Here is a 12669-nt window from a genome sequence, read left to right as displayed (position 1 = left end):
CTGAAATGATTTGAATCCAGGTCTGGCGAGTAGTCCGCCCCTTGACGTGACTTAAACGCCACCAGAAGAAAATAAGTAACATTAAATAATAATAATAATCATGCTTTGATGCTTTCAATTCACCTTCTACAGTGCAATTTATTTATTTTTAAAGGAGAGAAAAATCTGAGAAAGTTGTAAGGATGATGGGAGTCCTAATGGGACATGGCCCAGACATACCTGGGCTGGGACCGGCCTAAATACCAGACACTGGTAGAGGGAGGGACTGACCAGGATCAGGAACAAAGTATATTTAAATAATAACATTCTACAACTTTAAATGAAACGGTCGGTTTTTGGAACTGAATAAGAGAGAGGAGTATAAAAAGCAACAATATATAACGGATCGGTTTCTAAATTAGATGACCGACAGACACAGACAGACAGACACAGACAGACAGACACAGAGACAGACAGACAGACACAGAGACAGACAGACACAGAGACAGACAGAGACAGACAGACAGACAGACAGAGACACAGACAGACAGACACAGAGACAGACAGACAGACAGACAGACAGACAGACAGACAGACAGACAGACAGACAGACAGACAGACAGACAGACAGACAGACAGACAGACAGACAGACAGACAGACAGACAGACAGACAGACAGACAGACAGACAGACAGACAGACAGAGACACAGACCGACAGACAGAGACACAGACCGACAGACAGAGACACAGACCGACAGAGACAGACAGACAGACAGACAGACAGACAGACAGACAGACAGAGACAGACAGAGACAGACAGACAGACAGAGACACAGACCGACAGACAGAGACACAGACAGACAGACAGACAGACAGACAGACAGACAGACAGACAGACAGAGACAGACAGACAGAGACAGACAGACACAGAGACAGACAGACAGAGCTGTGTGGTATTTCAGCCTGAAGGTTGCATCCCTTAATAGCACACTATTCCCCATGTAGGTCACTACTTATAACCAGGTTCCATAGGGCTCTGGTCTAAAGTAGTGCACTAGATAGGGAATAGGGTTCCATAGGGCTCTGGTCTAAAGTAGTGCACTAGATAGGGAACAGGGTGCTATTTCAGCCACACACACGTGGGTTGTATTTATTTTTCTACTTATTGTAATCAAGAGGCAAAGCCAAGTATTTTCCGTTTAGCCCACTTCTTTGTTTTTACAGTAAAGCTCTCATCACTCACAGCAGCCTGTAAGAAAGACCTCACCCTAACCAACCCACCCACACACTGTCCCCACCAACCCTCATCACTCACAGCAGCGTGGAAGAAAGCTGCTCTTCTTTTGAAGCCCTGATAGGAATACTGCTATAAGGGACTTAGCTAAGTCCCCAAGACCTCACCCTAACCCAACCCACCCACACACTGTCCCCATCAACCCTCAACACACACAGATAGACGGATCCCTCTTCCCTGTACCAGTCCCACACCGGAGACAGGCTAAAATGGCAATATTCCCTATATAGTTCACTACTTTAGAACAAAGCCTTATGGGTTTCCCTATGGCTCCTGGTCCAAAAGTAGTGCACTATAAAGAGAATAGGTTGACATTTGGGACAAAGACAAGGACCTGGACTTGCCCTAAGCAGTGGCAGCTTTACCAAACCCTGCAATACTTCAGCTGGCCACATAGCAGCGACAAACCCACAAGGCAAACAGACATTGCCCCTCTGTTTTCCTTCAGAGGAATGGCAGCCATCTCTGTCCAGGAGGAGAGGATATAACAGGACTGTAGATGCTCCCTGTACGTTTCTCATGAGTCTACCCTAGCAGAGAGGATATAACAGGACTGTAGATGCTCCCTGTACGTTTCTCATGAGTCTACCCTAGCAGAGAGGATATAACAGGACTGTAGATGCCCCCTGTACGTTTCTCATGAGTCTACCCTAGCAGAGAGGATATAACAGGACTGTAGATGCCCCCTGTACGTTTCTCATGAGTCTACCCTAACAGAGAGGATATAACAGGACTGTAGATGCTCCCTGTACATTTCTCATGAGTCTACCCTAGAAGGAGCACAACAGTCAGAGAGTGACCTTTACAGCCTAGGGTCATGACCTTTAACCTTTACAGTCAAGACAGTAGCCTTCCACTCCATCACTCAGGTTCTTCTAGTTTCATATTAATTCTGAGCTTTTCTTTCTTTCTCCAAATATAATCATGAAGGACAGGGTAGTAGCACTTAGGGAGAGGAGGAGGATGAGGAGGGTGGAGAGATCTGAAGACGCAGGATGAAGATGTGTCAGGTTACAGCTACAGGTTCTCTTCTCCTGAAAGATGGCCATCGATACATCCCAAATGGCACCCTATTCCCTACATAGTGCACTTATTTTGACCCGAGACCTGTGGCCCTTGTCAAAGAGCCCTGTGGGCCCTGGTCAAAGAGCCCTGTGGGCCCTGGTCAAAGTGCCAAGTGGGCCCTGGTCAAAGAGACAAGTGGGCCCTGGTCAAAGAGCCCTGTGGGCCCTGGTCAAAGAGCCCTGTGGGCCCTGGTCAAAGAGCCCTATGGGCCCTGGTCAAAGAGCCCTGTGGGCCCTGGTCAAAGAGCCCTATGGGCCCTGGTCAAAGAGCCCTGTGGGCCCTGGTCAAAAGTAGTGCACTATAAAGGGAATGGGGGATACCATTTGAGACACATCCTATGTGTCAGTCCCAGGTTCTACCGCTACAGGTTCTCCTCCCTTATGCCCTCCAGGATCTTGATGAGGCTCTCCAATCCAAACACGTAGCCTCGGTCCGGCCCGTCGTGCACTGTCTGGTCGTCACGGAAACCTTTGAAGGTGCTGTGGGCAAAGTCTATCATGCGGACGTCCACACTGATGCTGGGGCTGGAGGGGCGGGGTGGAGGACGAGGGGGGCCGTGAGGGTCCGAGGGAGGCTGCTGTGGCTGTGGAGGGGTGGGGGGGCAGTGTGGTGGTGGTAGGAGAGCCTGGGGGAGCTGGAGGGGTTCTTCGGTCGGTCTCTGGACCGTTTGGAGACCCAATACTAAACCCGGTCCCTGGACACCCGTTCCTACTCCTGGGTTGACCAGCACCACCTCCTCCTTCTCTGAGGGCATCTCAGCGGCTGGCTCTGGTACAAGCCGTGGTGCTTTCTGCCAGACGTGGGCCAGCTCAGGCTCCTTCCCCTCATAGATGATTAGCAGGGAGGATGAATAGAAGCGGTAGGTGGTCTGTTTCTCCAGAACGGCCTTCAGGCTGCGTAGTTTACACAGCATGGGCTCAAACAGGTCCTTCCTGAGCGACGCCCCGTTGTGCAGGTATTGGTGGAGAGCGTGGCGGAATCCCTCGATGGACAGGCTGCGGCCGTAGTACTTGTTCCTGCACAGATAGTGGCCCGTATCCATCTGGTACACCTGGACCATAGAACCACAGAAAGAACAGAGGTTACACGTGGACCACAGAACCTGGCCCATACACTACACAGACCGGTGCAGCTAACCAATCAGATTTGCAGTAGGCCTATATGCAAATTGACCATTGTCAAAAATGGATCTGTGCCATTTACTTTGAACTGGACTGTGTTTACAGCATGAGTGGTCGTGATTAGATGAACTGGACTGTGTTTACAGCATGAGTGGTCGTGATTAGATGAACTGGACTGTGTTTACAGCATGAGTGGTCGTGATTAGATGAACTGGACTGTGTTTACAGCATGAGTGGTCGTGATTAGATGAGTAGTTGTGCTTGTTTTGAGATCATAGTGAGAGCTGCATGTAGCCATGTCTGCACATTTTGTTCATATCTGTTGCTAGTTAGTGAGTTATTATTATTAGGGTAGCCTAGTGGTTAGAGCGTTGGACTAGTAATCGAAAGGTTGCAAGTTCGAATCCCCGAGCTGACAAGGTACAAATCTGTCGTTCTGCCCCTGAATAGGCAGTTAACCCACTGTTCCTAGGCCGTCATTGAAAATTAGAATTTGTTCTTAACTGACTTGCCTGGTTAAATAAAGGTAAAATATATATATATTTTTTTAAATTAGCCCAGTTATAGATAATCTAATCAGCAATGGGAGTGATTGCTTCCTACAAGTGCACAAAATGTGCATTTCATTGAAAAGCGAGTCAGGTAAAGAGCTTGCGTGTTGTATTTTGAGACCGGATTGAATAAGCTAAGTAGCTAATAGGCAGAGGGTAGCATCATGTGTCTATTTCTCTGTAATAATGGTAAGGGAATAATAATGCATTGTCAGTAGGTCTTAGCATCATGTCTGATTCTCTGTAATAATGGTAAGGGAATAGTAATGCATTGTCAGTAGGTCTTAGCATCATGTCTGATTCTCTGTAATAATGGTAAGGGAATAGTAATGCATTGTCAGTAGGTCTTAGCATCATGTCTGATTCTCTGTAATAATGGTAAGGGAATAATAATGCATTTTATTTTGTAAAGTGGTTTCTTGCATCCAACAACATTTTCAATCACCTTGTCTGAAGGACAAATAGGTTAATGTCAAGCCCTGCGTGTTTTTTTTTCAAAAGTCTCATGGAATGTAGGCCTACACTATAATTGAGAATTTCAATAAGCATTTTTCTACGGCTGGCCATGCTTTCCACCTGGCCACCCCTACCCCGGTCAACAGCCCTGCACTCCCCACAGCAACTCGCCCAAGACAAACCCCATTTCTCCTTCACCCAAATCCAGATAGCTGATGTTCTGAAAGAGCTGCAAAATCTGGACCCCTACAATTAAGCCGGGCTAGACAATCTGGACCCTCTCTTTCTAAAATGATCTGCTGAAATTGTTGCAACCCCTATTACTAGCCTGTTCAACATCTCTTTCGTATCGTCTGAGATTCACAAAGATTGGAAGGCTGCCGCGGTCATCCCCCTCTTCAAAGGGAGACACTCTAGACCCAAACTGCTACAGACCTATATCTATTCTACCCTGTCTTTCTAAGGTCTTTGAAATCCAAGTTAACAAACAGATTACCCACCATTTCGAATCTCACCGTACCTTCTCTGCTATGAAATCTGGTTTCAGAGCTGGTCATGGGTGCACCTCAGCCTCGCTCAAGGTTCTAAACAATATCATAACCGCCATCAATAAGAGACATTACTGTGCAGCAGTCTTCATGGACCTGGCCAAGGCTTTCAACTCTGTCAATCACCACATTCTTATTGGCAGACTCAACAGCCTTGGTTTCTCAAAATACTGCCTCGCCTGGTTCACCAACTACTTCTCTGATAGAGTTTGGTGTGTCAAATCGGAGGGCCTGTTGTCCGGACCTCTGGCAGTCTCTATGGGGGCGCCACAGGGTTCAATTCTCGGGCCGACTCTCTTTTCTGTATACATCAATGACGTTGTTCTTGCTGCTGGTGATTCTCTGATCCACCTCTACGCAGACGACACCATTCTGTATACTTCTGGCCCATCTTTATTAATTAAAAATCCTACAATGTGATTTTCCAGATTTTTTTTTCTCATTTTGTCTGTCATAGTGTACCTATGATGACAAATACAGGCCTCTCATGTTTTTAAGTGGGAGAACTTGCACAATTGGTGGCTGACTAAATACTTTTTTGCCCCACTGTATATAATTGATGGTACATATTTTAAGCATAATGCATCCATTGAATGTTAGGGAGCATGATTGTTCGTTGACAGTATCCCCCAATAAGACCTAACCTCAATGAGACTTCCATGTGAAATAAAGTTTAACAGAAGGTCACAATTTCCTGAAGAAAATGTGGGTGTTTGCTTCAGCTGTCTGAAAGCCTTTAGTGGAAAAACATCAATATTAACAAATGGTAAACAAACAAGAAGTAGGACAGGCCTCACCTGCATTCCACAGACTCGCACCCCCAGCGTGGCGGAGGTGCTCTGTTCACACTTCTTCATCTGCCTGGCTGCCTTCTCCTCCGAGGCATCATCCCCGTGCTGCCGCGTGCCCATCTTCAGGTCCAGGATGCACGGGTAGCTGAAGTGATGGACCACGTTTTCCAGGAGCAGGAACTCTAGGAGGGGTCAGAGGTCAAGGAGAACAACGCTCTCTCTCTCTCTCTTCGTGAACAAGGAATTAGCTAAACAGTCACAGTAACGTTCAGTCAGGAGAGAGGTCCTGTGGAGGAGGTGAGTTGGACTCACGTTATGAGATAGTGAGAGACTGGAGGGAGAGGACACAGGGACAACAGGGTTAAATCCGTGTCACCCTCGGTCCAAGAGGGCATTTCCTCTTCCTCTGACGGTGTATCTATTAGAGCACATATCTTCCTGGGTTCAGAGCTTACTGACTCAAACACTTTGTAGAAATAGTGTAAGTCCGAACAGCAGGGTAGCCTAGTGGTTAGAGCGTTGGACTAGTAACTGGAAGGTTTCAAATCCCCGAGCTGACAAGGTACAAATCTGTCGTTCTGCCCCTGAGCAGGCAATTAACCCACTGTTTCTAGGCTGTCATTGAAAATAAGAATTTGTTCTTAATAACGTGTTGAATCTATCATTTTTGGAAAAATAACATTCCCAAAGTAAACAGGCTATTTTGTCAGGACAAGATGCTAGAATATGCATATAATTGACAGCTTAGGATAGAAAACACTCTAAAGTTTCCAAAACTGTAAAAATATTGTCTGTGAGTATAACAGAACTGATATTACAGGCGAAAGCCTGAGAAAAATCCAATCGGGAAGTGACTCATGTTTTGAAAACTCTGCGTTCCGATGCGTCCCTATTGAGCAGTGAATGGGCTATCAACCAGATTCCTTTTTCTACGTATTCCCTAAGGTGTTTACAGCATTTTGACGTAGTTGAAGATTGAGCGTAAGCGCCTACATTGCGTAAGTGTCCGGCTGAGGGCTCTCAGAGTAATTCTTGCGTAATAGACATAGGTAGCCATTTTTCCTTTCGCTCCTACTGAAAAACCAATAGTCCCGGTGGATATATTATCTAATAGATATTTGCAAAACACCTTGAGGATTGATTATAAACAACGTTTGCCATGTTTCTGTCGATATTATGGAGCTAATTTAGAATATTTTTTGGCGTTTTCGTGACCGCAATTTCCAGTCGATTTCTCAGCCAAACGTGAATAACAAACGGAGCTATTTCGGCTACAAAAATAATATTTTTGGAAAAAAGGAACATTTGCTATCTAACTGGGAGTCTCGTGAGTGAAAACATCCAAAGCTCATCAAAGGTAAACGGTTTAATTTGATTGCTTTTCTGATTTTCGTGACCAGGTTGCCTGCTGTTAGCTAGGCATAATGCTATGCTAGGCTATCGATAAACTTACACAAATGCTTGTCTTGCTTTGGCTGTAAAGCATCATTTCAAAATCTGAGATGACAGGGTGATTAACAAAAGGCTAAGCTCTGTTTCACTATATTTCATGAATATGAATATTTTCTAGAAAATATTTTTTGTCCGTTTTTTTGTCCGTTGCGTTATGCTAATTACTGTAGTTGATGACAACGCTCCCGGATCCGGGATGGGTAGTTCTGTCCCTGAACAGGCAGTTAACCAACTGTTCCTAGGCCGTCATTGAAAATAAGAATTTGTTCTTAACTGACTTGCCTAGTTAAATAAAGGTAAAATAAAAAAATAAAAAAAATCTACAGACTATCTACACACAACTAACTCAAACACTCCCCCACTGAGTGTCAAGTTGCTTTGAACTTTGAAGACGGATTTTGAATACCAATAACTAAGTCCGTAAGCTGTAGATGTGTAGAGGATAGTAATACCAACTATCCTCTAATACCAACTATCCTCCAGTGGATAACACCCAGCCATCTTAATACCACAGTGGATAACACCCAGCCATCTTAATACCACAGTGGATAACAACCAGCCATCTTAATACCACAGTGGATAACACCCAGCCATCTTAATACCACAGTGGATAACACCCAGCCATCTTAATACCACAGTGGATAACACCCAGCCATCTTAATGCCACAGTGGATAACACCCAGCCATCTTAATACCACAGTGGATAACACCCAGCCATCTTAATACCACAGTGGTTAACACCCAGTCATCAATGCTATACAGTCATTATAACACCCAGCCATCTTAATACCACAGTGGTTAACACCCAGCCATCTTAATACTATACAGTCATTATAACACCCAGCCATCTTAATGCCACAGTGGATAACACCCAGCCATCTTAATACCACAGTAGATAACACCCAGTCATCTTAATGCTATACAGTCATTATAACACCTAGCCATCGTAATACTATACAGTCATTATAACAACCAGCCATCTTAATACCACAGTGGATAACACCCAGCCATCTTAATACCACAGTGGTTAACACCCAGCCATCTTAATACCACAGTAGATAACACCCAGCCATCTTAATACCACAGTGGATAACACCCAGTCATCTTAATACTATACAGTCATTATAACACCCAGCCATCTTAATACCACAGTGGTTAACACCCAGCCATCTTAATGCCACAGTGGATAACACCCAGCCATCTTAATACCACAGTGGATAACACCCAGCCATCTTAATGCCACAGTGGATAACACCCAGCCATCTTAATACCACAGTGGATAACACCCAGCCATCTTAATACCACAGTGGTTAATACCCAGCCATCTTAATGCCACAGTGGATAACACCCAGCCATCTTAATGCCACAGTGGATAACACCCAGCCATCTTAATGCTATACAGTCATTATAACACCCAGCCATCTTAATACCACAGTGGATAACACCCAGCCATCTTAATACCACAGTGGATAACATCCAACCATCTTAATACCACAGTGGATAACACCCAGCCATCTTAATACCACAGTGGATAACACCCAGCCATCTTAATGCCACAGTGGATAACACCCAGCCATCTTAATGCCACAGTGGATAACACCCAGCCATCTTAATGCCACAGTGGATAATACCCAGCCATCTTAATACCACAGTGGATAACACCCAGCCATCTTAATACCACAGTGGATAACACCCAGTCATCGTAATGCTATACAGTCATTATAACACCCTCCCAGCTGCTGTTTATCTTCTCTTATATCACAGCTGTGCAGCCAAACCTCTATAAAACTCCTTCTGATCTGCTAGTTCAATCCAATTTGTCCAGAACCTTCCAGCATTCTTTGAACAACAGTCATATCTTTAGGGGTAATTCTATAGGTCATTCTGGATTGGCCCATGCAGCTGGATCTACAAAACAGATGGCATGGTGAGACTAATTGAGTGTATGAACCCTAGATGACTGACAGGGGGCGCTGTTTTGAAGACACATTTTAATGTACTTATTTTGAACGCTATAGAAGTACACGGTTTGTCTACATTCTATTTTTCCAAGTATATTAATGCATACTTTAAAGTTATATTATGTCAATTGAAGATTTAATTATTATTATTTGAGGATCTTAGCTTTGAACCCAAGTGTAGGAGTCAAGTCACAGTAAAATGTCCCATTTTCCTCTCACTGGGTAGAACGCTGAGCAGGAATGTGTGAGCACAGTGGAAATTGTAATCTGCCCTTGACGTGTGTAGTTTCTACTTACGTTGCAGCTGTACGTGTCAGACTGAGGGACGGGGTTTTCCTTTAACATGGGAGGGGCTCATGTCTATTAAGGATTTCAAACTAATTAGAAAAAAAGGTTTACTGCAAAGTATCCAGTCGCAGTTCTTTCTTTAAACAAAGTAAAAAGACAGAGTCTGTGTCAGAAATGGCACCCTCTCTCATAGTGCACTACTTTAGACCAGGGCCAATAGGGAATAGGGTGCACTACTTTAGACCAGGGCCAATAGGGAATAGGGTGCACTACTTTTGACCAGGGCCAATAGGGAATAGGGTGCACTACTTTTGACCAGGGCCAATAGGGAATAGGGTGCACTACTTTAGACCAGGGCCAATAGGGAATAGGGTGCACTACTTTTGACCAGGGCCAATAGGGAATAGGGTGCACTACTTTTGACCAGGGCCAATAGGGAATAGGGTGCACTACTTTAGACCAGGGCCAATAGGGAATAGGGTGCACTACTTTTGACCAGGGATAATAGGGAATAGGGTGCACTACTTTAGACCAGGGCCAATAGGGAATAGGGTGCACTACTTTAGACCAGGAACCATTGGGAAATTGGGTCCCATTTGGGATGCAGTAGAGATAGACAGTCAGGTACACAGTGAACTTGATCTAAACGCCTCAACCACCCACTCCTAGGCCACTGGAGACAGAGACTAAGGTTGTGGCCAAAATGGCACCCTATTCCCTACTGTGCACTACTTTTGACCAGACACATAAGTCGAGGACATCACATTCCGTTCCCAACACTGAGAATGTGCAGTACAACATTTCTTCTGATAATATTTGGTTCCTGTGGTCTGTCTTGATACGGTCGGGGGAGAACCTGGCACTACGTTGACAGTAAAGGGGAGAACCTGGCACTACTTTGACAGTAAAGGGGAGAACCTGGCACTACTTTGACAGTAAAGGGGAGAACCTGGCACTACTTTGACAGTAAAGGGGAGAACCTGGCACGACGTTGACAGTAAAGGGGAGAACCTGGCACGACGTTGACAGTAAAGGGCAGAACCTGGCACTACTTTGACAGTAAAGGGGAGAACCTGGCACGACGTTGACAGTAAAGGGCAGAACCTGGCACTACTTTGACAGTAAAGGAGAGAACCTGGCACGACATTGACAGTAAAGGGGAGAACCTGGCACGACGTTGACAAGTGTCAAAGTTAAAGTTAGTCTACAGATCATACAAGTAACATTAGCTAGCGAGCCAGCAAGCTAACGTTCACTAGCTAGCAAACAGTACACTTTACCCTGCAAGGAAAATGTTCAATCTGAAATTGTCGCTAGACTCTTAACCGTATACACGGATGAGCGCTTCACGACAGACTGGAACCATTTAACTCCGTCTTGTTTGGTCAGCGTTGTGTCAAGTCACTCCGGTTCACACTGACCGTGGCGTGTGCAGATAGTAGCCCATCACTTTTTCCAACTGATCTTTGTCGATAGCGCCTACTACATTCGGGGCATTAATGTTGTTGATAAAAGTAGCCAAACGTATGCAGTTCTCGATGGCAAACGTTATATCTTTTCAAAATGGCGTGGTTAAGAAAGGACTGTCAACACATACTGAACAGCTCACGTTATAGACAGAAGCGATGATACATGGCAGACCAATCCAAACTCATCTCTCTGCATGTCCAGCCCACTCATTATCTCAGCCAATCATGGCTAGCGGGGAAGGTCAGTGGCTCAACCAACTAGGCTCGTAATTTAACAATGTTATTGGTATTTACAGATGGAATACTAGTTCATTATTAATGAAAGTTAACATGTTCCAGAAGACATTTCTGACAAAAAGCACATTTGATGATAAATGCTTACGTTCAAATGCCTCTCCAGGGACGTAATGATGTGCGACATACGCCTTGGTTCCTGAAACGAGTCGGCTACACAGAGTCATTGCTGCATCCCAAATGACACCCTATGACCTATAGGCAGGGTAGCCTAGTGGTTATAGCATTGGACTAGTAACCGAAAGGTTGCAAGTTCAAATCCCCGAGCTGACAAGGTACAAATCTTTCGTTCTGCCCCTGAACAGGCAGTTAAACCCACGGTTCCTAGGCCGTCATTGAAAATAAGAATTTGTTCTTAACTGACTTGCCTAGTTAAATAAAGGTAAAAAAATATATATATATAGCGCACTACTTTTTTTGACCAGAGATCTGAAGTCGTGCACTAGACAGGGAACAGGGTTCTGTTTGGGACAGGAACGTTGCCTCTTTCCCCACAGGCTATTCTGACAGGTCAGAGCATCAGAGCATTCCGGGATCTCTGTTGTTCATGTTATGACGGCAGTGTTGTGACACTAACCTTGACCAATGTCTTTCTGAGGGTAATGAAGACGGTGTTTATGTTGATCACCTTCCTTCTACATCTGGTTAGGTTACGTGTGACTAGAGAACTGAAATAACTAAATCAATGAGGGAAACAGTCCCAAGCACCTCATCATGGATAGTGTTTAATAACTTAACGTGGTCAACTCTTTCCCCTCTTGTTAATATACCTTTTGGCCGTTTCTATTTATCTGGTTGTGTACACGGAAGACTGATGTTTTCCCTCATTGGTTGACTCGGTCAGCCAGTCTCAGAGTCCTTATTATGAAGTTCAATGCTGATCCCTAGATTGATAGTGTATCCTGTTTTTCCACATTCACCCATTAGGACTGTATGTGATTCTGCTGAGCTTCCAGCAGTACTCCTGACTCCTGTCTTATCGTGTTGGTAAAACGACCTGAGAAAATGGATACTGTAGAGCTTCCTGTCCTTGGACTCTGATCTCATGCGGCTGAGCTGCTGCCTGTGACAGCGGAGGCTCCAGGGGTTGTGGCTGATCTTCTCTGAGCCCAGGCCGCTGTTGTTATCCAGCATCTGGAAGGGAATATCACTGTAGATCTGGAGCTCTAGACGAGGACTCTTCAGCTCCTGGAGACTGGAGGGAGAGGACACAGGGACAACAGGGTTAACACAGGAGAGAGGGCACAGGTTATCTAACAGGTTGACTAACAGGTTGACTAAAAAGTTAACTAAAGCACCACAACAAGTCACTGTGGATCTGGAGATCTGGACGAGTACTCTTCAGGAGACTGGACGGGGAGGACAATATATTGACAAGATAGTCGAGTGACCGCTCTAA

The 12669-nt window shown here is 45.1% G+C and overlaps 1 protein-coding gene across 1 annotated transcript in view; it reads right to left on the bottom strand.

The window, feature by feature from the left end:
* Positions 1 to 2553: 2553 nt before the first annotated feature.
* LOC109884230 (inositol hexakisphosphate kinase 1) overlaps positions 2554 to 12669 on the bottom strand; it is an 87465-nt gene continuing 77349 nt past the window's right edge. The window contains exons 4-6 of the mRNA XM_031795327.1: positions 12284 to 12465; positions 5813 to 5988; positions 2554 to 3390 (exon numbers count right to left, since the gene is read on the bottom strand). Of these exons, the coding sequence (XP_031651187.1) occupies positions 2701 to 3390; positions 5813 to 5988; positions 12284 to 12465 (1048 nt within the window). The 3' untranslated portion in view covers positions 2554 to 2700. The remainder of the gene's footprint in view (positions 3391 to 5812; positions 5989 to 12283; positions 12466 to 12669) is intronic.

The sequence above is a fragment of the Oncorhynchus kisutch genome, linkage group LG1 (genome assembly GCF_002021735.2).
Source record: "Oncorhynchus kisutch isolate 150728-3 linkage group LG1, Okis_V2, whole genome shotgun sequence".
NCBI classification, from domain to species: Eukaryota; Metazoa; Chordata; class Actinopteri; order Salmoniformes; family Salmonidae; genus Oncorhynchus; species Oncorhynchus kisutch.
Note: the sequence above shows the minus strand (reverse complement) of the source record. Positions and strands in the feature narration are given on the sequence as shown.